General features: G+C 55.2%; 1 protein-coding gene across 2 annotated transcripts; it reads right to left on the minus strand.

Moving 5' to 3' along the window:
• Positions 1 to 1,842: 1,842 nt before the first annotated feature.
• FRMD8 (FERM domain containing 8) lies at positions 1,843 to 23,195 on the minus strand. Of its 2 annotated transcripts, XM_027531856.1 has the most exons (12): positions 23,043 to 23,195; positions 22,648 to 22,732; positions 22,110 to 22,333; positions 20,829 to 20,996; positions 18,557 to 18,658; positions 18,170 to 18,228; positions 17,879 to 18,045; positions 15,401 to 15,625; positions 13,929 to 14,052; positions 12,879 to 13,022; positions 6,523 to 6,721; positions 1,843 to 3,538 (listed from the first exon to the last, which is right to left on the minus strand). In XM_027531856.1, exons 4-12 carry the CDS (start codon positions 20,959 to 20,961, stop codon positions 3,420 to 3,422), a joined length of 1,272 nt encoding a protein of 423 aa, XP_027387657.1. In that variant the 5' UTR covers positions 20,962 to 20,996; positions 22,110 to 22,333; positions 22,648 to 22,732; positions 23,043 to 23,195; the 3' UTR covers positions 1,843 to 3,419. The 2 variants fall into 2 exon arrangements, with proteins under 2 accessions (XP_027387657.1, XP_027387656.1); XM_027531855.1 differs by lacking the exon at positions 22,110 to 22,333.
• Positions 23,196 to 24,628: the final 1,433 nt, after the last annotated feature.

A 24,628-nucleotide genomic window follows, 5' to 3' on the forward strand; every position in this document is an offset into this window, starting at 1 on the left:
CTCTTGAAGGCCCAAAACCCCTGATGGTGGACCAGAGGAAGGTGGCGGCGGTCAGAAGCCAGGGGTCCCCTCTGAGAAGCAGCAGGCATGCAGCGCCAGACCCGAGGAACGCAGAGCTGCTCCGGGTTCCGGGCTGCGTAGGATACGGGCAGGAAGTGCGGGATCCGCCTCTGCTGCTGAGCTGGAGAGGAAAGGGCGGGCTCAACTGCCCCCTGCTGGCCACAGCCGGACCAGCAACCTACAGGCAGCCGCTCCAGCTCCCCTGCGACTGCATACGGAGGCCTGGTCAGAGCCCGCTGAGAAGAGTCAAACCCATTGCCGCATGCAGCACAAAGCAGGAAAGATGGCGCGGTAGACAGAATAAGGACCCCCAGGATGTCTGCATCCTAACCCCGGAGCCTGTGAATGTTAAGTTACATGGCGAAGGGGAATTCAAATTGCTAATCAGTAGACTTTAATAGATGGACTTCCCTGGTGGCTCAGATGGTAAAGCGTCTGTCTACAATGCGGGAGACCTGGGTTCGATCCCTGGGTCGGAAAGATTCCCTGGAGAAGGAAATGGCAACCCACTCCAGTACTCTTGCCTAGAAAATGCCATGGATGGAGGAGCCTGGTGCAGGCTACTGTCCATGGGGTCGCAAAGAGTCGGACACGACTGAGCAACTTCACTTTCACTTTCAGACTTTAATAGGGAAATTATCCTAGATTATCTGCCTTCAGTTCAGTTCAGTCGCTCAGTCGTGTCCGTCCCTTTTGCGACCCTATGGACCACAGCACGCCAGGCTTTCCTGTCCATCACCAACTCCTGGAGCTTGCTCAAACTCATGTCCATCCAGTTGGTGATGCCATCCAACCATCTCATCCTCTGTTGTCCCCTTCTCCCGCCTTCAGTCTTTCCCAGCATCAGGGTCTTTTCCAATGAATCAGTTCTTCCCATCAGGTGGTCAAAGTGTTGGAACTTCAGCATCAGTCCTTCCAGTGAATATTCAGGACTGATTATCTGCCTTGGCCCAGTGTAATCGTGAGGAAGAGGAAGGCAGAAAAGCCAGAGAGAAACATGGAGAGAGAAGGCAGAGAGCAGTGCTGTGAGGACCCCACTGGCCTTCACTGGCTTTAGGGATGGAGGAAGGGGTCCCAGGAAATAGATTTATTCTCCCTTGGAGCTTCCAAAAGGAATGTGGCCCTGCCAACATGGATCTCAGCTTGGTGAGACTTCAGTTCAGACTGACCTCGAGAACTGTGAGATCATGAATGTGGGTTGTTTTATTTGTATTTATTTGGCCATGCCACATGGCTTGTGGTTTCTTCATTCCTCCACCAGGGATTGAAGCCGGGGCTTTAGCAGTGATAGCAGTGAGTCCTAACCGCTGGACCACCTGGCAATTCCCTGTGGGTTGTTTTATTTACTTTTTATCAAGTATTTTAATTGATTTTTTATTTTAAAAAGTATTTATTTGGCTGTGCCAGGAGTCAGTTGCAGCACTTGAGATCTTAGTTCCCCAACTAGGGACTGAACCTGTGCCCCCTGAATTGGGAGCATGGAGTCTTAACCACTGGACTGCCAGGTAAGTCCTTCTTCATGCATATTTAACAAAAAACAAATATGCAGCCTATAATCAACTCCCAGACTGTAATTAACACACTCTCATTATTTGATAACATAAACCACCCCACAGTTTGCTGGAAATGGATTTTATTAATAATAAGTCACATGATGAGATGGTTGGATGGCATCGCCGGCTCAATGGACATGAGTTTGAGCAAACTCCGGGAGACAGTGAAGGACAGGGAAGCCTGGAGTGCTGCAGTCCACGACTTAGCAACAGAACAACAATAACAAAGTTTGCTGGAAATTGATTTTAATAAGTCACATGATACAAAAGGATAGGAACATTCAAAGGGCACTTAGTGAAACACTGCTTTGTCCCGCAAGGGCAGAGAGAAAAAGTTAAGGCACAATGGATGCTCAGAAAACAGGAAGAGGAGGCTGAAGAGTCAAAACAAGTAATCTGTGTACACACACACACCCATCACGTCCCTCAGGCCCCTCAATCTGTCAGATAAGAATTCACTTGGCATCAAAACAGTGCATGGGAGCAGATAACCAGAGGGCTAGGAGCCGGAGGGGCTGGGAGCCAATGAGGTCTCCAGGAGAGATGAGATGTCCTCTAGCTGGGACATTTGCAAAGGCTGGAAACACCTATTCATTATGACAGATAACAAAGGCCCTACTGCTGGAGGGCAAGCCCCCCCCCCCAAACATCTGGAGTGTTCAAGAGCCAACAAAGGGAGGAGGAGGTGAGTGGGCTCTGACATCCGGAGACAAGAGGTTCACATTCCCTTCCCCACATTCTCCACCGGGAAGGAAAGACAAAGCAAACCCTGTGTCGGGCTGGATCTGCCTCCTTCCTGTGGAAAGTCCCCGGAAGCGCCCCAGTGGTGGTGGTGAGGGGGGTGACCGCTGAGAAAGAGCCCAAGGCTGAGAGGCCAGCTCTTCTGGGAGGAGGCAGGAGGCCATGGGAAGAGCCCCACCCAGGCCACATCCACCGCCCTACAAGGTCCCCGAGAAAGAACAGACCCCTCCCTGCCAGGGACTTCCCGTGCATGGGCCTAGGGCTGGATGAAACCTCAGTATCATCCTGGAAGGAGCGCCAGCAGCTCCGAGATGGTGGGGGCACCCTCGTGAGTAGCCTGAGTTTGCAGGCTTCATGGAACCAAAGCGGATCAAAAAAAGATCAAAACTGAAACTGGAAGCCTCAAGGGGGTTTGGGAGCTCCTCTGGGTGTGGAATGTGGGCCCGCGGGCTGGTGGGTCCACAGGGCAGCCACCTCCCAGCACAGTGACATCACCAAAGATCAGCAGGCTTGCTTTCCTGCTGGTCAGAGTCTCCTGCTTACAAAGGAGACCAGAGTGAGGGGCACAGGGGGCCCTCCAGTTCCATCGAACTGGAGAGGGTTCTGTGGGGGCCTCACTGTGGAGGCCCCGACCCTCTCCTCGCAGGGCCATGTCCCAGCCTGGCCACATGAGCTGGAATGTGGGGATGTGGTCACCAATGTCCAGGGAAAAAACCAAAGACACACATGCTCCTCTGGAGTGTCCTGAACCCTACTGCTCAGCCACCTGCCAACCAAGGGACTTCAGAGCGGGGGATACTCTGTCTTGAGAGGGCACAAAGGCGAGTCCCTGGGTGGGAGGGGGTGGCTGGGGCCTAGTCAGATTGGTTCTGAGACTGCAGCGGAGCCCGGAGTCCAGGGACAGCAGGCAGGCTGCAAGAGGGTGCCTGCAGCAGCCCCCAGCCAGTTCTGCACACCCCAGCCCGGCACAGCAGCGGCTTGGCCACACACGGAGGCCGCCCTCCCCCCGGCACGCGCCTTCAGGCAGCACGATGCCCCCATGCTCTCCCGCCTGCACGGCGGCCCTCAGCCTTGCTCCAGGCTGTCGGCGGGCTGGACCACGGTGTAGCTCCCCTGGCCCAGGGACAGCTGCCGGCTGAAGAAGGATGTGGTGCGTTTCGGTTTCACCCGCTTGATCGTCTCACCTGTTGGGGGAACAAGAGGGACGCACTGAGGAGGGTGCCCCCCCGGGGAGGGGCCCGGCCCCAGGGGAGCCCCTTCTGGAGCCTGTTCAGGCTGAGCTCCCCTCTTCACTCCCACCAGCTTCGTGAGCCTCAGCCCGACCCCCAACCCTCCCATAGTGAGAGGATCGGGGTTGGGGGGGGTGCCCAGTCTCCTATATCAGGTCACCAGGGTTTCCATTTGATGGTGGGCCTGCTGTGGTGTCTAAACCTGTTCGAAAAGAGACTGGAGAGGGGTACAAACGTCCAGCTAAAAAAGAACTCACAGGGATGTCCTGGATAGTATAAGGAATATGGTCAGTAATACTATAGTAACTCTGTATGGTGACAGATGACCAGACTCAGGAAGATCACTTCATAACGTATAAAAATACTGAATCACTATGGCAAAATCACTATATATACAAATATATAATATGTCAACTGTAGTTCAGTTCTGGAGTAGGAAAGGGCAGCCCACTCCAGTATTCTTGCCTGGAAAATTCCATGGTCAGAGGAGCCCGGCGGGGTGTAGTACATGGGGTCGCAAAGAGTCAGACATGACTGAGCACACACATAATTCAATTACAAAAAGAAGAAAGAACAGACCAACATCACAAAATACCTATAATACATACCACTGGCTGAAAATGATCCTTGATGAAACAGACAGACTTTTTCTGGGGGAGGGAGGAGAGGGTGGTGCTTGTGGAATTTTAGTTCCCCAACCTGGGATCGAACCTGGCAGTAGAAGCCTGGAATCCTAACCAGTGGACTGCCAGGAAAGTCCCTAAAAAGACTTCTTAAAAGTTAAAAATTTCAAGCCAGGTGATCAAGGTCAACATCAAAAGTCACAAATCATGTTGATAATGCACCTTTGATATGATGTGGCAAAAATGGCACATTACCTCTGTGACCTTCCTCCCCCAAACCTTTCACTCTTGTCTAATAAGGAGAAAAACAGAAGAGAGATTCCAGTAAAGGGGCATCCTACAATATGCCTGACCAGTCCTCCTCAAGACTTCAAGGTCATCAAAACCAGGAAGGTCTGAGAAACTTGTCACAGCCAAGAGGAGCCTAAGGAGACACAACAGCCACATGAGGTGTGGTGTTCTGGATGGGACCATGCATCTGAAAGAGGATGTTAGGTAAGGTTAAAACTAAGGACTTCAGTTAATTTACTGCATCGTGTCAGTTCATTAATTCTAACAAACATACCGTATTAACATAATACGTTCATGTTAAAAAGCAAGTGACAAGAAAAACAGGCAACAGAAATAAATGGTAACGCATGATGAAAGTGAAAGTGGAGAGTGAAAAAGTTGGCTTAAAGCTCAACATTCAGAAAACGAAGATCATGGCATCTGGTCCCATCACTTCATGGCAAATAGATGGGGAAACAGTGGAAACAGTGTCAGACTTTATTTTTTTGGGCTCCAAAATCACTGCAGATGGTGACTGCAGCCATGAAATTAAAAGACACTTACTTCTTGGAAGGAAAGTTATGACCAACCTAGATAGCATATTCAAAAGCAGAGACATTACTTTGCCAACAAAGGTTCATCTAGTCAAGGCTATGGTTTTTCCTGTGGTCATGTATGGATGTGAGAGTTGGACTGTGAAGAAGGCTGAGCGCTGAATTGATGCTTTTGAACTGTGGTGTTGGAGAAGACTCTTGAGAGTCCCTAGGACTGCAGGGAGATCCAACCAGTCCATTCTGAAGGAGATCAGCCCTGGGATTTCTTTGGAAGGAATGATGCTAAAGCTGAAACTCCAGTACTTTGGCCACCTCATGCGAAGAGTTGACTCACTGGAAAAGACCCTGATGCTGGGAAGGATTGGGGGCAGGAGGAGAAGGGGATGACAGAGGATGAGATGGCTGGATGGCATCACTGACTCGATGGACATGAGTCTGGGTGAACTCCGGGAGTTGGTGATGGACAGGGAGGCCTGGTGTGCTGTGATTCATGGGGTCGCGAACAGTCGGACACGACTTAGCGACTGAACTGAACTGAACTGATGAAGAAACTGCACGGAAAAACGGCCCTGCTTCACCAGCATCCGAACACCAACTCTGATGAGCCCACAACCCTCAGGGTGATAACACCTGTCATGGGTGAGGATGGAGAGGCACGTGCGTCCTTCTCACTGGGGGGGTACAGTGGCTGCACACTTTGACCTGGCAACCCTATTTCCAGTAATTTATCTCGAGGAAACAGTTATGGATTCCAGGTAAGGATTTGGTATGCTGTTTATAGTAGCTGATGAACTACAAATACAGTTGGCCCTTAGATAACAAGCGGGTTGAGATGCCAACTCTCTGTGCAGTTGAAAATCCAAGTATAACTTCTCGCTGGCCCTTCATAGGGTGGTTCCGTCTCACCCACCAGTTCAATCAACTGCAGATCACGTGTGTATGTTTGTTAGTCGCTCAGTCGTGTCTTGCCTCTGCGATCCTATGGACGGTAGCCCGCCAGATTCCTCTGTCCATGGGATTCTCCAGGCAAGAATACTGAAATGGGCTGTCATTCTCTTCTGTAGGGGATCTTCCTGACCCAGGGATCAAAACTGCATCTCCTGCACTGCAGGCGGATTCTTTACCACTGAGCCAGCAGGCAAAGCATGCATTAGGGCACCTATGTCATCTTTACCAGCTGCACCGATTCCACAGGGTGTGTATCCGTCCTTCCTATACCCATAGCTTTAGTAACTAAGAACTACTAAAAACCAGTAGTTTCTAGTTTTTCAGACACAGCAGTGAGGGGCTCTTACTGCTGGGGCCCCAGAGAGAAGCCTCCAACTCTCCATCAAACGATGGGATGCTCAAACCCAGCCCTTGTCCCCCGCCAGGTCCTGCCGGCTGGAAGCTAACTCATTGCATCTGGAACTGCTTCCCACTTCCAGAACTCCCCGTGGTGTGCATGTGCACACGTGTAGGTGTGTGTGCACAGCATGAGGTGGTCACTCACCCTCCTCCACGTAGTCGATGGTGGAGAGATGCTGGATGCGGCTGCACACCACGCTGCCCTGCCTCCGCAGCTGGGGGCGCTGGTGAGGGGGTGGTGAGGAGCCAGAGGCCGAGGTGGGGCCGGCCTCCTGGGAGGCGGCGGGCTCTGCAGCCTGGCTCAGCTCGATGCAGTACTCGATGAGGCTGCTCATCAGCTCGGCCTGGGGAGGAGAAGGGGCTGGTGTGTGAGGCCTGGGGGGCTCTCTATTACCTGCTACAGAGCGAGAGGATCCAGACCCACATGCCCTACCAGCTGGTGGGGGAGGCCGATGAGGAAACAAATACCTTTTACACAATAGAAGAAGGGGAGTCTGCTCTGTGGGCCAGGGGAGGCACCCCATTTGGGTTGACTTCAGGGGTCAGATTGTTGCTGTTTAATTGTGTGGTTGTGTCTGACTCTTGCGACCCCATGGACTGTAGCGCTCTAGGCGCCTCTGTCTATGGGATTTCTCGGGTAAGAATATTGGAGTGGGTTGCCATTTCCTCCTCCAGGGGATCTTCCCGAAAGAAAGGAGAGTGAAAAAGCTGGCTTGAAACTCATCATTAAAAAAATAAGATCATGGCATCCGGTCCCATCACTTAATGGCAAACAGATGGGGAAAAAGTGGAAGCAGTGACAGATTTTATTTTCTTGGGCTCCAAAATCACTACGGATGGTGATAGCAGCCACGAAATTAAGATGCTTGCTCCTTGGAAGGAAAGCTATGACAAACCCAGACAGTGTATTAAAAAGCAGAGACATCACTTTGCTGACAAAAGTCTGAATAGTTTGAAAAGCAATGGTTTTTCCAGTAGTCATGTATGGATGTGAGAGCTGGATCATAAAGAAGGACCATAAAGAATTGATGCTTTTGAACTGTGGTGTTGGAAAAGACTCTTGAGAGTCCCTTGGACTGCAAGGAGATCAAACCAGTCCATCCTAAAGGAAATCAGTCCTGAATATTCATTGGAAGGACTGATACTGAAGCTGAAGCTCAAATACTTTGGCCACCTGATGTGAAGAATTGACTCATTGGAAAAGACCCTGATGCTGGGGAAGACTTAAGGCAGGAGGAGAAGGGGGTGGTAGAGGATGGGGTGGTAGGAGAGCATCACCGACTCAGTGGACACGAATCTCAGCAAAGTCCAGGAGAGAGTGAAGGACAGGGGAGCCTGGCTTGCTAAATAGTGAGGTCAGCTGAGTGGGGTAGGCGGTTCCCCTGAACACATTCCTCAAGCCTTCTCAACAGACTTGAACATCACACACATTGACATAAAAGGTGACGTGACCAGACGTTAGAGGGCAGGGTCTGGGCACCTTAGGGCGGGGACGGCCAGGGCTGGCAGATCCACAGACAGAAAGTTGCCAGCAGGTGGCGTCGCCTAGGCAGGGTGTGTTCAGGGAGCAGGACACAGCAAGGACTGGGGTAGACACAGGCTGGCCTTGGACCCCAAGATGAGAACCCAATGGGGAGCAGGGTCAGAGGCCAAGGGGGCAGTCGGTGACTGCCTGCCCGATGGGGGGACCCGAGGCTGCTCCAGAGCAACACAAGCCGCCCTGAGGAGGGCAAGCAGGGCAGGAAACTGCATGGGAGGTCCGGGCCCCACACACCCTCCTCTCCTCCCTGAGGGAGCTGCAAGGAGCTGAGCACACCAGGGCGCCCTCTGAGATCCTCCAACACAGCCTGACGCTCCTGAGGTTGGGGGAGGCTGCCATTACAGCTCAGCTGCCTCCAACAAAATGAAATATTCATTCAGGATAAGACTCAGCAAGCTAGAAATGGAAGAGAACTTCCTTGACCTGATGAAGGGCATCTATGAAGAACGCATAGCCAACACCACGCTGACTTAGAGCAAGACTGAAGGCTTTCCCCTCAGGCCCAGGATGTCTGTTCACCCCGACTCACCAGGTGAGACCAGGGAGAGGCACGCAGCCTGCAAAGTTAGAACACAACTGCCCCCTTCACAGACAACGCTGAACGGCCCGGAGACAATCCCAAAGGAGCCTCAAAAAACCTGCTTTCAACGAGTGAGTTTCACAGGGTTATAGGATATGAGGAAAACAAAATCAACGGTGTTTCTATACGCCACAGCCAACAACTGGAAATTGAAATTAAAAAACGGTGTACCATCTCTGGCAGCACCAAACAAATAGGGAGGGGGATAAATCTAATAAAAGATAGATACGATATGTATGCTGAAAACCACAGAATGTTAGTGAAAGAAATCAAAGACAGATAAATGGAGATGTAAAATAAATGGACCAGGGGCTTCCCTGGTGGGTGAGTGGTAAAGAATACCCCTGCCAATGCAGGAGACACGGGTTCGATCCCTGATCCCGGAAGATCTCACGTGCCAAGGAGCAACTAAGCTGGTGTGCCACAACTACTGAGCCTGTGTCTAGAGCCCACGTGCCCCAACTACTGAAGCCTGTGCGCCTTAGAGCCCGTACTCCACAGCAAGGGAAGCTACCGCAATGAGAAGCTCTATACCAAAACTCTGAAGTAGCCACCGCTCGCCACAACTAGAGAAAAGCCCGTGCAGCAATGAAGACCCAGTACAAAGTCAAAGTCGTGTGTTTGACTCTTTGCGACCCCATGGACTGTAGCTTGCCAGCCTCCTCTGTCCATGGAATTCTCCAGGCAAGAATACTGTAGTGGGTTGCCATTCCCTTCACCAGGGGATCTTCCTGACCCAGGGATCAAACCTGGGTTTCCTGCATTGCAGGCAAATTCTTTACTGTCTGAGCCACCAGAAAAGCCAAAAATAAATAAATAAAATAATTTTTAAAATGTCATTTAAAATAAATGGACTGGAAGATTTAAAAACATCTCTTCAAAAGACACTTTTAAGAAAATAAAAAGTTGTAGACAAAGTTATAGACTTTGTCAAGTTATTAGACAAAACGTTTGTAAAATATTTATCTGATACCCTTATCTGATAAGGGACTGGTATGCAGAACATATAATGAACTCCTATAGCTCACTAAGAAAACAAATAAGCCAGTTCAGGAACTTCCCTGGTGACACGAGGGATCAGAACCTGCCTGCCAATGCAGGGGACACGGGTTCGATCCCTGGTCCAGGAAGACTCCACGTGCTGCAGAGCAACTAAGCCCGCGCTGCAGCGACGAGCCTGTGCCGCGACCACCGCAGCCCCTAGCGCCTGGAGCCCTTGTTGCTCTGCAACAAGAGAGGCCATCGCAACAAGGAGCCAGAGCCCCGCCATGAGGAGTAGCCCCCACTTGCTGCAACTAGAGAAAGCCTGCACAAAAAGCAATGAATACCCAGCACGGTCAGAAATAAAACACATAAATAAGGCTATGTTACAAATTTCCCGATTTTAACCAAGTGGAGAAATGATTTGAACAGACATTCCATCAAAGACCTACAGATAACAAATAAACACACAGAAGGATAATCAACATCATAAGTCACAATGAAAATGCAAGCGACAGCCACACTGACCCGTCACTACCGCAGTCATTACAATGGCAAACCAGCCAACAACACTGACACCACCAAGCGCTGAGCAAGGATGCGGAGCCCTGGACTCGGACGCGGCCGGAGGGACTGCAGGATGGCACAGTCCCTTTGGAAGACGGTTTGGTAGCTTCCAGTAAGGCTGTTCTGATACAACCCAGTAACCCCACTCCTAGGTATTCACACCAGAGAACTGAGGCATATGCCACCCAACAGCCTGCACACAAATGTCTAGAGCAGCTTTATTCACAGAAGTCCCAAACTGGAAATACCCTTCAGTGGGTAAAGAGTATCCGCCCAGTGGAACACTACTCAACAGTCAAAAGGGAAAAACCGGTACACTGTGAAATGCGGACCATCTCAGGGGCGTGAATCTTAGTGAAAGTGGCCAGGCTCAAAAGGCTGCAGAGAGTGTGTATGCTGCAGCGTTGGGTCGCTATTTGTTCATCTACCTGCTGACAGGCATTCGTGTGGTTTTCAGTTCTTTGGTTATGACACACAAGCTGTATGAACATCTTAGTGTAAGTCTGTGTGTGGACATATGTCTCTTTCTCCTGGGTAAATAAGATAAGTGTGTTTATATGACATTCTGGAGAAAGCAAAACTCTAGGTACAGCTAAGAGGAGGTATCAGATAGCAAGTGAAGAGATGAGTCTGAAGTCAGAAGAGATATGTATAAAACAGTTAAAAAAAAAAAAGAGAGAGAAAAAACTCCAAAGAAAAATTGGCAGACTTCAACAAACAGGACATCCACATGGCAGATATATATGAGCCATCTATATATATATAAAGGTTGAGCATCATTATATATAAAGGTGCTCAACCTCATTTGTGTGTGTGTATGTGGGGGGAATGCCAACTAAAATCACATGGAGATTTGGGGGTGATGGAAATAATGCCCATAAAAAATGGGCAAAAGATGTGAAGAGACGTTTCACTTCTAGGAAGATACGTGGACAGCAAACAAGCAGCTCTGTAGTTTGCCTGTGGTGGCGGTGGGTATGTGAACATGTTAAAACTCACCTCTCAAAACGGGTGCATTTTATTGTAAATTATATCTCATAAAGTTGACTAGAAAGTAAAGAAAAGAAGCACGAGGAGATATCCCTCCTCAACCACCAGAGTGGCTGAAGGGACCAGTCGGCTCCTGGGCCTGAAGCTGGGCGTGCGCACAGAGGATACAGGCAGCATCTTCTGCCACAGTCAGAACTGAACACCCAAGGGCCTGTCAGCAACGGGACGGAAAAGTCAAGAGGGGCAAATTCATACGCGGGACTGCCTAGTGCAAGTGGGAGACCACGGCACTGGCACCTACAGTGGGGACGAGGATGGAGCCCCCGATACAGGGCTGAGCGCGAGACTGGGCAGAACAGAACGCGCCGTGGGGACCCTCTGCCGTAAAGCTCGAAGCCAGGCACAAAGACTCTGGGGTGACACAAGTCAGGATGCGGGGGTCCCTGGGTGGGGGGCACGGCTGGGAGGGGGATCGAGGAGGGGACTTCTTAATCTGAAAGGTGTTACATGGGTTTCTTTTTTAAATATATAATTTATTTAATTTTGGCTGCACTGGGTCTTCGCTGCTGCTTGGACTTTTCCCTAGTTGCGGTTAACGGAAGCTACTCTCCAGGCACGGGCTTCTCATCGCGGTGGCTTCTCTTGTTGCGGAGTGTGGGCTCAGCAGTGTGGCACAAGGGCTTTTGGTTGCTCCTCGGCCTGTGGAATCTTCCTGGACCAGGGACCGAACCTGTGTCCCCTACACTGGCAGGCAGATTCCCACCCATTGTCCACCCGGGAAGTCTGTTTCACGGGTTTCTTTTAGGAAATGTGTTGAGCCATATACACTTAGGAGTTGGGCACTTTTCTGTATGTATATTGTAATTCAATAAAGTGGAGACTTCCCTGGTGGTCCAGTGGTTAAGAATCTGTCTTGCCATGCAGGGGACACAGGTTCGATCCCTGGTCAGGAACTAAGATTCCACATGCTGCAGAGCAACTAGGCCCGTGCACTGCAACCACTGAGGCTGTGTGCTCCGGAGTCCACACGCCACAACCAGAGGATTCGTGTGCTGCGACGAAAGATCCCGCGTGACGTGACAAAGATCACGTGTGCCGCAATTAAAACCCAATGTAGCCGAATGAGCATATTTTTAAAAAGAAAAGGATGTTTGAGATTTAGAAAAAAAAAAAACTGTGCTAAAGAAATAAAATAGAACATTTAGATTAAAAAAAAAAGACCTGGGTAATTCCCTGGTGTTCCAGTGGTTGGGACTCTGCTTTCATCACTCAGGGCCCAAGTCTGATCCCTGGTCAGGGAACTAGAATCCCACAGGCTCCAGTGTGACAAAAAAAAAAAAGTCTAGGCCAGTAATAAGCGGGGGCAGAGGGAGCAGAGTGGCCAGGAGGGTTGAGAGGCTCAAGGCGGCGGCAGGAAGGGCCGTGTGCTTTCACCGATGGGGAGTCCCTGGAGCGTATCTCTGTGCTTGGGCAGGGCAGCACCGAGGCACACAGTCCTGGAAGGGCCCTCGGCCGTGACCAAGGTGGGAGGAGAAGGGGCAGGGGTGGAGTTTGGGGTGGGAAGACAGGGTGCTGAGCACACAAGAGTGAAACAAAGGCACGCTGGTCACACAGCGCTGGGCAGCCCCCCACCAACCACTGCCCCAGCTGCCCCACCACCTGGCTAGGCCTTCCCAACCCTCAAGGGTGGCTCCTGGTCGGCAGCAGTCAGCTCCGTGGTGTCCAGGCCCTCAGCAGCCCTCTCACCTCTTTGCTAGCCAGGCTGAGACCTCCAATAACCTGAGGCCCCTAAGTCCACCCTCTCCACGCCCATCCCCGGGATGCAGGCAGCACCCACCCCTACCTGCTTGGAATAGATCTTGAGGAGTTTGTTGACCGGTGTGCCCTCGTTGTCGCCGTCGAACTCCAGCCACAGCACAGACTCCTCCTCCTCGGGGGAGGTATGGTCCCAGGACAGCTCCTGGAAGCGCAGGCCCAGCAGGACGTGCTGGCCAGCGGGAGACAGAGCTTGGACTCCTCTGGGCTGAGGCCCACTGCCCTGCCCCATCCCCGAGGGCATCACTAGGAGGGGACACCTGGCCAGGCTAATATTTACCACCAAGGCTGAGCTGAAACTCACGTATGAGCTTCTCTCTGGAGAGGAATCCCCGCTTCCATCAGACCCTCAAGGAGGGCTGTGGTCCAGGAACTGAGACCCCCTAACCCACAGCCCTTCTCATCAGTGGGACAAGCCCCTGAGAGCTGGGATGGGGGGCAGGGGAGACCCTCCTTCCCCAGAGATCAGCTGGGTGGCATCTCGGCAGGAGGTGCAGCTGGACCCGGCATGTTGGGGAGCAGGTGCCCAGGAAGAGCTGGGGTCCATCTCTGGGAACCACCAGAAGTCCCCCCAAAACTTGTCTGCTGGCATGGGAGGGACTCCCGCTCAGGTGCATAGAAGCCCCCAGGGCGGGCTGCTGACACCACTTCTACACAGGCTGAGACAACCAGCGGAGACAGCCAGCGCCAAAAGCAGGAGGCAGAGCAAGACTCCGACAGCCAGGAGGGCTCCCAATCGTGGGGTTTTTCCAGAAAACCACCAGTGTGCAGCCCCTGGTCGGGCAGAGCAGCCAGGCCCTGCCAAGCGCTCTCCACCAGCTGCAGCCCCTTCCCCCGGTCACCTCCATGCCCTGCAGGCTGGGCAGGAAAGCTGACCCACAGCAGGCTCAGCAAAGCCCCCAGAATGACAGTGGAAGCCCCAGAGACATCTGAGAGAGAGCGGCCAGAAAGGCTGCCCACCCTGCCCCGAGGCCAACCACAGGCCCCAGGGAACCAGGAAGGCCTGGGTAAGGACCCCACTGCCCGCCTCTCCACTGAGGCTCCCGCTCCAGGTGCCCCCTGGAGGAGCAGGACGTACCTTCTCTCTGCAGTCGATGACATGCACGCCATCCAGGCTGATGGCCACAGACACTGGCTTGCGCCCGCCCCGGTGCAGAAAGCCCTGGGCCGGCTTGTCAATCTCGCCGTGGAAGAAGGCACACCTGGGGCGGGAAGCTGGGGTTAGTCTGTCCCCTCCAGCACCAAGAACAAGGCCAGGGTCGGGGTTCAACCACCAGTGAGTGCACCGGCCAGGCCCTGTCCCAGGCACCTGAGATGCTTACGCTGTTTGGGTGACTAAAGGTTAAGTGGAAACCCATCCCAGGGAGGGAGGAACAGAGGAGGTGGGCAAGAGAGAGGCTTTGTGGAGGTGGTGGCCTCTGAGCTGATCGGGCAGGATAGGAGGGCTGGAATAGATAGGACAGGAGGGGAACTGGGTGGCTCAGAGCGAGCTGGGCACCATGGGCAGAAGGCAGAGCATGAACACAGGTGTCAGACAGAGTGAGTGATGTTCCAGGAATGGCCAGGAGCCCGAGAGCTCAGAGATGGGAGCTGAAGCTGCTGGAGGCTGGGAGAGCCTGGGGGCGGAGGCTGGGAGAGCCTGGGGGCTGAGGCTGCCCACCGTCCCCCGACGGGCTGCTCAGGCAGGGAAGCCACTTCAGGACTCGACGCTGACAAAGGGAAAGGGGCAGGGGCCTTGGGACACGCAGGCACTGAGCTGCCACCCTCTCCCTCCGGCCCCCTCGTGGCCTGTCGCACTCCGGCTGCCCTGGGCCCTCACCCCTGGCTAAGCCAGTGAAAGCAAAGGTGTTAATCGCTCAGTCGTGTTCAACTCTTTGAGACCCTATGGACTGTAGCCCGCCAAGCTCCTCTGTCCATGATATTCTCCAGGCAAGAACACTGGAGTGGGTTGCCATGCCCTCCTCCAGGGGATCTTCCCAACCTAGGGATCAAACCCAGGTCTCTGGCAAAGCCAGAGCCTTAGTTAAATCCTGAAGCCCCAGGAGGGGAGCAGCACCGCCCTCGGCCTGAGCCTCGGCACTCTCTGGAGTGTGGCCACTGTCCTCACAGCTCATCCTGCCTGCCCACGGTCTGTTCTCTGATTCTACTGTTTGCTGTCTCTCTTGCCCCTAGAACAGCCTCTTCACGGGCAGGAAGGTGGTCTCTTTTGCTCACCGAGGGGTCTCTAGCACCTCAAGGGTGCTGGCACCCAGTAGGAACCCAAGAGCTAAGGGCTACAAGTGCCTATGTGAACAAGAGCTGGCGGAAGGGGAGGTGGCAGGTCCACGGGCCACGTGACTGTAGCAGGAGAGAGGAGAGGACCTGCCCGGTGTCTGAGCTCGTGACAGGGGAACGGGAGGAAGAGTGTCCAGCCCGGGACCGCGGAGCCTGAGGCGCTGGCATCTAGACGCACCTCGAGTGAGGACAGAGCTCAGTGGGATTGGAGATGGGTTCACAGGCCGGGGAGGGACACAGCGCCCAGGGCTGTGGCCGCACTTGGGAGCTGCTCACCCGTAGAAGGGCAGCTCGTGGCACTTGAGGAGGTAGGCGCGGTAGTGGGGGCTCAGGGAGGCCTCGCGCTCGCCGTCACTGCCGGCCGCCTCCTGCACCCGGCGGTAGGCATTCAGCAGGCCCTGCTCGCCCGTCCCGGCCTTGGCCCCACGGCCCCGGAGAGCAGCGAAAAGCCCGTGGCCCCGCTTGCAGAGGTGGGCAGGGAGGAAGGAGTCCAGCTTCTCCCTGTGGAGGAAGGGAGATGGGGCTGGGCTGAGGACGGCTCCGTGCCTGCGGGCTGGGAAGATGACACGGTCCTGGGGTGTGGGGAGCATGGGGGGCGCCTGGACACAAGCCCCCAGAGAGCCCACTGCCCCTATCCCTGCAGCGCGCCTGGTTGGTGAGAGGCCAGAAGGCAAAGCCAGGAGACAAGATGAGAGCTGAAACCAGGCCCACCCCAGAACCAGACTGTGACCAGAGGGTCTCGGGATCAAGTCTGTGTCATCAAGTCAGGAAGCTTTGGATTCCTAAGCCAGCAATTTTACAATCAAAAGATAGTGCAAATGACCTAGAGCTGGCAATGTTCTGTTCTGCTGAACACAGATGTTAAAAAAAATCACCACCAGCACAGGCTCATGAAGGAAAGGGCATTTTCAATCACACAGACTCACGAATCCTGGCGTGACAGCACCGTGTCTCCCCCTCAGGCAGCCCTCCGACTGTGGCTGGGCGCCGCCCCTTCCAGTGGACCGCAGCTGGGGCTCAGGGCATGAGCGCCTCTCCAAGCCCGTTTCCCCATGTTTCAATGACAGGGATCCCTACTCATATAGATGGGTGCTGACACGTGCTTGGCACATGGCAGGGGCCGAACACACACAGTTGAGGTTGTCATTTTCACTGAAGAGGGAAGGAGGCTTTTGGAGGAGCAAGACTCCAGGCCACGGAGGGGGTGGCCAGCCCTGCGGCCCTGACACAGAAAGGAACATAATGCGGGGAGAGGCCTGGCCGTAGAGCAGCAGGAGGAGGGGCGTCCAGGGGGCTGCCCCTCCACTTCTCAGGGCCACCCACATCTCTGCTTCCAACCACAGCTCCCCCTTGTCGTTTGGAAATCTGGCCTCCTACCCTCAGTCCATGGGGTCTGTGCAGGCTCATGGCGGGTCCAAGGGAGGATCTGGACCTCAGCCAATCAGTGTCCTGGCCACGCTGTCTCCTTGGGGTGGGCCTGGGCCTAGCCGTCATCATGAGTCTCAGGACTCTGGTCACGTGAGGGATGAGGTCTCTTCTTGCCAACGTGCAACCACTGTGGCCACCTGGCCACTATGAGGCAAGAGCTTGCCTGAGTGCAAGCTGGTCCAGAGGACAAAGGGCTGGCCAAGGAGAGCGAGGACCGGGTCTGGTGGGTGGGAGGGACCCAATCAGAGCCCCTGAACCTCAGTCACCCTCCACTGTCTCAGTTGTGTTCGACCTTTTGTGACCCCGTGGATTGTAACCCGCCAGGCTCCTCTGTCCATGGGACTCTCCAAGCAAGAATACTGGAGTGGGTTGCCATTTCCTTCTCCAGGGGATCTTCCTGACTCAGCGATCAAACCCGGGTCTCCATCATCTCCTGCACTGCAGGTGGATTCTTTACCCATCAAGCCACCTGGGAAGCCCTCAGTCACCCTGGGCCCGTCCATGTCCTGACAAAGTCCCTCAAGTCCAAACAGTCTGAGCTGGATCTGCTGTCACCCGCAACAGGACCAGACATGCCATCACAAGAGCCGGGATTTCTATGGCTGCCAGCCTCAAGCCAGCTCAGCTGGGCGCGTTCAGGCTCCGCTGAGCTTAGGTGGCCCTGCTAGGCCCCAGCTGTTAGTCACCAGGCACAGGGCCCAACCTCTGCACATCCTTCCCCCCGCAACACAGCCATACACCGAAGGGCTGGTGTGGGGGGAACCCTGAGTCTAGGACAGGCTGTGTTTCAAGTACTTCCTCATTGTAATTATTGCTAAACCTCAGGATTTGTCTACAGAGGTCAGAGGCAGGCCTGGTCTACTACCCGGGTAGACTCAATTGTCACAATCCCAGGCCCTGCCAATCAAAGAGCACAGTTTCTTGAAAGACAGCTGGGAAGCACGGACCAGCATGCTGCAGTGTCAGGAAATGGGGCCTCTTCCCTGGAGTTCAGGACTAAACAGGACAATCGGTGGCAACTGGGACTCAGAATGCGGTCAGTCCCCGGCGATGACTTCCAAGAGAACAAGCCCAGCTCCCTCTGACCTCAGACGGGGGCTGGGCTCCACCCTTGTGCACAAGTAGGGGTCCTCTCACGGGTATCACTTCACCTGTCTCCCACTGCCCAGGCCCCTCAGCCTAGAGCAGATGAGGAAGAGGAGGTCCAGAGAGGTGGGGTGACTCACTCAAGGTCACACAGCATCAGGGCCTCCTGACTCCAGGACCTGGCAAGACCACTTGGAACCAGGATTCCGAGACCAGGGGCTCCCCTCCATGGGCTCTCACCTCAGGGCGCAGGCGGTGGGCTGGCCAGGCTGGTAGGGCCCGAGCTGCACGCGGCACACCAGGGCACCCAGGGCCTCGCAGTCCTCCACGTCGCAGGGGTACCGGGAGGCCAGCACGTTGCCCTTGGCCTCCTCGTAGAGCAGCCGCAGGACCTCCTTGTCATGGATCTGCGAGCCGGTGTGGCAGGGAGGAATGGCTCAGTCCAGAGGGACACCCGTGTCCAGGGGCCAAGGGCCAAGGAAAGGCTGGATACCCTGGGGAGGTAGTACCGCCTGGGGCTCCCTGACTCACCTGGAGCTCCCGCCGTTTGGGGAAAAACACGTTTCTCCGGAACTGTAGGGAAGGCTCATCTGGGGAGAGAGGAGGGGGTCACCAGCCGCCTTGCACAGCCACCCTGCCTTCCCCACTGAGTGACCCAGTCTCCTTAGTCTTGGGGGAGTCTTCTCCACCACCGCTCAGGAAACCCCAGAGCCGTCCAGAGATGTGTGGCTTATCTCGAGGTGCTCACTGTTCCCCTCAGCCCACCCTATCCTGGGCTCCCCTCCCCTGGGGGAGATGCCGGCCCTGCCCTCAGCGAGCGCAGCTCCACCTGCCAGGGGAGGTCTGGATGGGCCAGGAGGTCACACCCCAGACCCAGGTGGGCCCCCAAGCCAAGGACACACAGGCAGCAGCACTGACCCATGGCCACGTCGTCGTCCGGGGCATCAGTGAATCGCAGCAGCAGCTCCTGCCACTGGCGGCCCAGCTTGTAGGGCTGGTGCTTGGGCTTCAGCTGCACCTCTGCGAGAGGAGAGGGAAAGCAGCCGTGAAGCGGTGAGCAGCGCAACTGCCCACGCTCACAGCAGCAATGCGCTCAGGGCCAACGTTCACCGAACCATGTCAAGTGCTTTACAGCACCTGCCCTGGAATAACCCTACTCTCACTTCATCCACAGGGAAAACTGAGGCTCAGAGAGGTTAAGCTGTTTGTCCAAAGTCAAACAGCAAGTGAGAGGGGGTCAGGTTCCAGGCAGCCAGCCTGACTGTTCCCTACAGTGCCCAGGGTGGGCTATAGCCGAGAGGCTGAGGCAGACGGAAGGTGCTGGGGGTGGAGGTCCTGCTGCCCCTGGCACTACCTGGAAAGCAGAGCCCAAAGCTGGTGACAGGCTCAGAGGCCCAGGGAGCTGTTCTCCCTGCTCCAGGCCCTGCCTGGGCCTCTCCCTTGCCAGCCCCCACCCAAGCATGTCCCCTGGGGGCTCTGGGCTCCAGATGGCCTTACCCCAAGCCCCGGCAGCTCAGAGGACTCCCGTTATCAGTATGGGACCCTGGTCCCACACTTCCAGATGGGGCCTTCCTGCCTAGAGGTTGTCCCCTCAGCGAGACGGACTGTCCCTGGAGCCCTGTTCCACGCAGAGTAACAATGGCACTCTGAAGGTCAAACCCTCCCAAACATCCAGCTTGAAGGGTGGCTCCAGCAGGCAGCACCCCTCCCTGCCTCACAGCCCTGGGGCGTGGGTCACCACCACACCCACTCTGGGGGCGGACTGGGGCCAAGAGTCCTGAGGGCCCGCATCAAAGCTGAAGTGGCCTTTCAGCCTTCCTGAACCCAGCCTGGGAACAGAGTGGGCGCTGACCCCGTGCTGGGGCCCCCTGGCCGGGGTGGTGCCCAGCATAACCCACTGGCCACACAGGCAGCCCATTCATGTTCTTGTGAGGGGGCAGATGGAATGCGACGAGGAGGGAGTGGGGGAGGAAGTCAGCTGGCCGACTGCAGGGACAGGAGCTGAAGGCCGGGCAGGGGCCACATGAAACCACCACCCCCAGATTTCCAGAGACACAAGCAGAGGGGCCCGCAGTCCTGCCCAATAGCCAGAGGGTGAAGGTGGGGCGGCTGAGCCGGGTGGGGAGCGGCAGAGAGAGACTGGTCAGCAGGAAGAGGGTGGGCGAGAGCAACAGCTGGGCAGGAAGCTCCCACCGGTGGGTGGGGGTGGGGAGACAGGCATTCCCCTTCCCACCAAGCCAGCATATCTTCCCTCCAGGGCAGAGGCACAAACTCCTGGGGGCCCAGGGACCAGGCACACCCTTCTGCCCCTGTTTCTCTACAAGGGAGAGTATCTAATCCCAGAACAAGCCTGGCCCTGGCACCAGTTGGAGCATCCTCTCACTGGCCCCTTTCCCAACCAAGTCAGCAGGCTAGTGGCCCTGTTCAGAGGCCCCAGGGGGCTCTCTGCAAGCCCGCCGCACATCCCCCAGGCCTGAGGGCTGGAGAGCCCCCACTGCCCTCACTCTTGCTACACTCCCACCTTGGGATCTCAGCCTGAAAAAGCAGGACAAGGTGATCAGAAACCGGGCAGGGCTGGAGGGTCCCTGCAGAGAAGCTGGGTTCCCACTCATCATCCGCGCTCTTTAAAGTCTCACCCTTGGGGTGGCTGCGTCCTGGGGCAGGTCCCACCTTCCTCCCAGCCTCCAAAGAGCAGGGTGCAGTTCAAAGAGGCTGGTTGAGGGCCCACCCAGGCTTCTGTTCCAATCTCTGTCCCACCACTCAATGCCCCCGCTGCTCCAAACCTCAATTTCCTCATCAGTATGACCAGGCTGGGCCATGAGGATAAGGTGAAATTCTACTTGCAAAATGCCAGCTCAGGTTGTGGCATGGACCATGTGCTCTGTGAACGTGCACAGCTCCCTCTCTGTCCCCCATCCCACTCCTCCTGATGATCAGGCTCCAGCAGCCCTGAGGTAAGGGGCAGGCACGGCCTCTTCTCTGCCACCAGCATCAAGAAAGGAGACGGGGGCAGAGAAGCCAGGCATCATTCCAAGGCTCTGGGTCCTGGAAGGCATGGGTGGCTCCAGGACACATGTGAGTCCCACCTTTCCCTGATGTAGAGTGGCCAGAGGTTCTAGAAGCTGCCCCCTCCTCCCCTGCCTGTGCCCTTCCAGCCCCCCGACCTGGGCTTCTCAGTGCCAAGCCTTACCCAGCAGAGGGGAGACAAGCCAGAGTGCAAAGGCGTCCAGGGCGATGTCTGGAAGCTGTAGGACCTCGCGGATGGCCCGATGCAGCTCGTGGGCGCTGAGTGAGGGCAGGTTCTCCACGGCCAGGGGCACCATCGAATCATCCGCCAGGTACACCAGCACGTCGGCTGCTGCAATGAGGGCCGGACAAGGTCAGCTGAGCCAGCTGGCACAGGCGTGCCATCTAAGCATCTTCCATTCCCCTGCTAGGGTTGGACCCTGTAACCCTTGGGGTGACCAAGGCTACACTCCAGAGGCAGAGCCCCAGCATCCCCGAAGGACACTGTGAAGAGTGCTTGTTAGCTCCATGCTGTCAACGCAGAGGCCCCAGGTTCAATCCCTGGTCAGGGAGCTAGATACCACGTACCTCAACTAAGAGTTCACATGCAGCAACTAAAGATCCTGCACATGGCAACTAAGCCACAGTGCAGCTGAAATAAATGCATAATTTTTTTTTTAAGTCTGTTAGGACTTGCTGGAGACCTTCAAACCACCCAGGAAGACTGCAACTCTGGCCCAGGAATCAGCCTTGTCCCACCCTAAACCTCCAAAGTTTCAAACTGGGGCTGGCTGCTTCACTGGCAACACACTCCCCCTGCAGCCCCAAGGACTCTGCTGTGCTTCTCCCCTGAAAGAGAACATTCCACAGGTGGGACTGGGGCAGAGAGACTGAACCCATCCTGAGGTTACAGCAGTTAGTAAATCAAGCAAGGAGGAAGAGAGCTGGTGACAAGCTATTACCTTAAACAAGCCACTACCTCTCTCTGGCCCAAGCTAACGTGGGGACAGAGGAATCCCAAGGCCACCCCGCGGAATAGCAAGTTTCAGGGCTCAGCCTCCTTAGGATTCTTCAGGCCTCAGGACTCAACACAATGGCCTTTCAGAAGGACTTAAGTCTTAAACAGGCCAGCTGAGGTACAACCCTGAAAGCTGAGTGTTCCCTGGTGACAGCCTATGGATGCCTGTTTGGAGCCTGGAGCCCAAAGGAGACCCTTGGAAGGGCAGCTAGATTCAAATCTCCATCACTGGAACCACAGGCACTGTGAAGAAGCCCTGAGGACTCCAATCCTGCCTGGCCTCCGGCTGGCTGACTGGCTTCAGCAAGTCAGTGCATCACACGCCTCAGGCACCAAGTAGGGCTAATTCCTATCCCCCACTACCCATCACCCTCTACCCCACCCAGAGCTTCTGTTTATCAAATGAGGTGAAGCCTGCGAAACACATAGGTATAGTTTATTACTAACACAAATGAAGGTGCTTTTTGGATCCCCAGTCTGTTAGGCTCTAACAGTCACTTTCTTGAGAGATCATAAAATAATGTTCAGTTCAGTCAGTTCAGCTCAGTCGTATCGACTCTTTGCGACACCATGGTCTGCAGCACGCCAGGAGGCTGAAATTCAGAGGGACGTCTAGGGCAGTAAAGGCTCCAGTGTCCTGTACTTAACCTCTCTAGGGCCCAATTTTCTTCCTACAAAATGTAAATAACAGAGAAAGTGAATATGTCACTTTTCATTCATGAGATTTTATGTGAATTTCACAGCTACCTAAGGTTTTACAAGTGAGGAAGATTTACAAGTGAGTACCCAACTCTGCAAGTAGCCTAGTGTGACAGAGCCCAGGTCCTCGGACTGACTTGTCACTTTTCCACATCCCAACAGACCTTACTTGTTAATTAATAAATAAAATTCTCTTCAATGACAGAGATGATGAGCCAGGGCCACTTCCTCAGGGCTGGAACCCTAGGAAGTTACGGCGGGGTGGGGACTGGGGTCAGGGACCCACCTCGGGCTCCCACGGAGGACACACTGCTTCGATGGGACCGATCAGCTGGGCCGGGCTGCCCGGTACTGTCTTCCGGCGCGTCCATCTGCATAAGAAAAGAGAAAACGTTGTTCCTGGAGGGTCCAAGGATGGGGGTGCTGGGAAGCCCTTCAAGCTGTCACTGAGCAAGGAAGGGGTTCAGAGCTATCTACGAAGGTGAACACCAGGGCTGAAGGCACAGGTGTGCAGACTAGCGGGGTGAGGGACTGCGGGGGGCGGGTTCCTCAGTCAACTTTAGATCGGGGCCGTGGTGGTCAGGAGAAGGGTCAAGCTCGGCTCGCCGAGATGCCCAGGCACGACACTGCAACACCCCTGTCCGGGGCGGAGGCCCGTGCAGGGCGTCGCCGCTCTCTCACCTCGCAGGAACGCAGCGCCCGCTGCCTCAGTCCAGGTTCCTGCCCTGACCCGGGCCCCCAGGTGCCGCTCCGACCTCACCGCCAGCGGAGACGCAGGATCCCGCCCGCGCCCGGGTTCCCGGGGCTGCGACGCGGAAGTCGGGGCGGAGGAAGCGCGGCGCGCACGGCCCCGCCTCTTCGGGCCGCGCGAGCCAATCGGAGCCCGGGGCCGCCGCGCACGCGCCCTGCCTCCCGCCCGCGCGCGCACGCCCCTTGCAGGCTCGCGTTTATCCCGGCCGCCCGCCTAAGGCTCCTGGTGGCCGACTGAAGAAACTGCCCCGCCACCTACCAGAGTTATTGGGGGGCCCGTGATCCCCACACACAGGCCCCGTCTGTTGGCCTGTAGCAGAAGGTGGCGAAGGTTCAAGGAAATAGGGAATGGGGGCGCGAGCTCTGGCGCTCACACGCGTGTGACTTTGGGCTAGTCCCCTCACTTCTGAAAGGGAGATGCTTCGTGGGGACGTGTCCCGGAGCCACACTGTGCTGGGTGCTGGGTAAAGGTGATGCTGGCAACCTGCTGTACCGCAGTGCCTCGAGGCCGGGAGTGGGGATGAGGTGGTCAGTTCCCCACAGTGGTCAGGAACTGGGGTACCTGTCTTGACTATTCCAGACAAGTCCTTTCCCCTCGGGTCCCCAGTTACCCCTTCTGTCAGACGAAGACATTGGATTCGATGACCTCCAAAGATCCTCAGATTACGTGTCAGGAATCCAGGCTGGGCACTCTTGTTAATCCAGGGAGCAGTCACATGAGCCTTCACTATCTTAGACACACATCCTGGGACACCTTGCGGCATTCCCAGGCTGGGTAGAGGGGTTGGGGCCCAGAGGAGGCAGGTGTGAAAGCACCTATCCCCAGGGTCATGTCACCAACGTGTCCTGGCAAGGCCAGCATGTGTGTGCCTGGCGTGTAGATCTCAGAAAAAACAGGTCCATGGATCGCCTTCCTGAGACAGAGAAGCCAGAGATTGTTCCAAATGACAGCAATGGGCTGGGTGATCAGGAGGTGGGGTGAGGGGTGGAGGGTAGAGGGCTCACCTGCCCTGATTGCAGCGTGTTGGAAAGCAGCTCCAGCCTAACACAATCCAAGTCTCAATAATTGAAACAGCTCTCTGCCTAGCCTCCAGGACCCAGGTTGCCCCACGATTGGCCCATTATATCTTGTCTTCCTTCCCAACATGACCTAAGGACTCAGGGAAGTTCAGATGTGAACAGTGGGAAGCGGCACCCGCCTCCAGGTTCCCGGCTCTGGGATGGGACACAATGGCTTGGTGTCTTCCCTAAACTGGCTGGGGTAAAGTGCAAACACAGTTCAGTATGTTGAGTGCTTACTGTGGTGTCGGGCTTGGGCTGGGGCAGGGCGTGGAGACCTCGGTGAAACAAGGCTCCTGCCCTCGGAAAGGTTATGTTATGGTTTCACTGGGGTGGGGGGGGGGGGGCGTGGAGGGAGAGAGGAGAGAGAACACTGAGAAAGATGCATGTTTTTTTTGTTTTTGCATTAAAATTTTTTTAAAATTGAAGTATAGTTGATTTACAATGTTGTGTTTATT

This window comes from Bos indicus x Bos taurus, chromosome 29 (assembly GCF_003369695.1).
Source record: "Bos indicus x Bos taurus breed Angus x Brahman F1 hybrid chromosome 29, Bos_hybrid_MaternalHap_v2.0, whole genome shotgun sequence".
Classification (NCBI taxonomy): domain Eukaryota; kingdom Metazoa; phylum Chordata; class Mammalia; order Artiodactyla; family Bovidae; genus Bos; species Bos indicus x Bos taurus.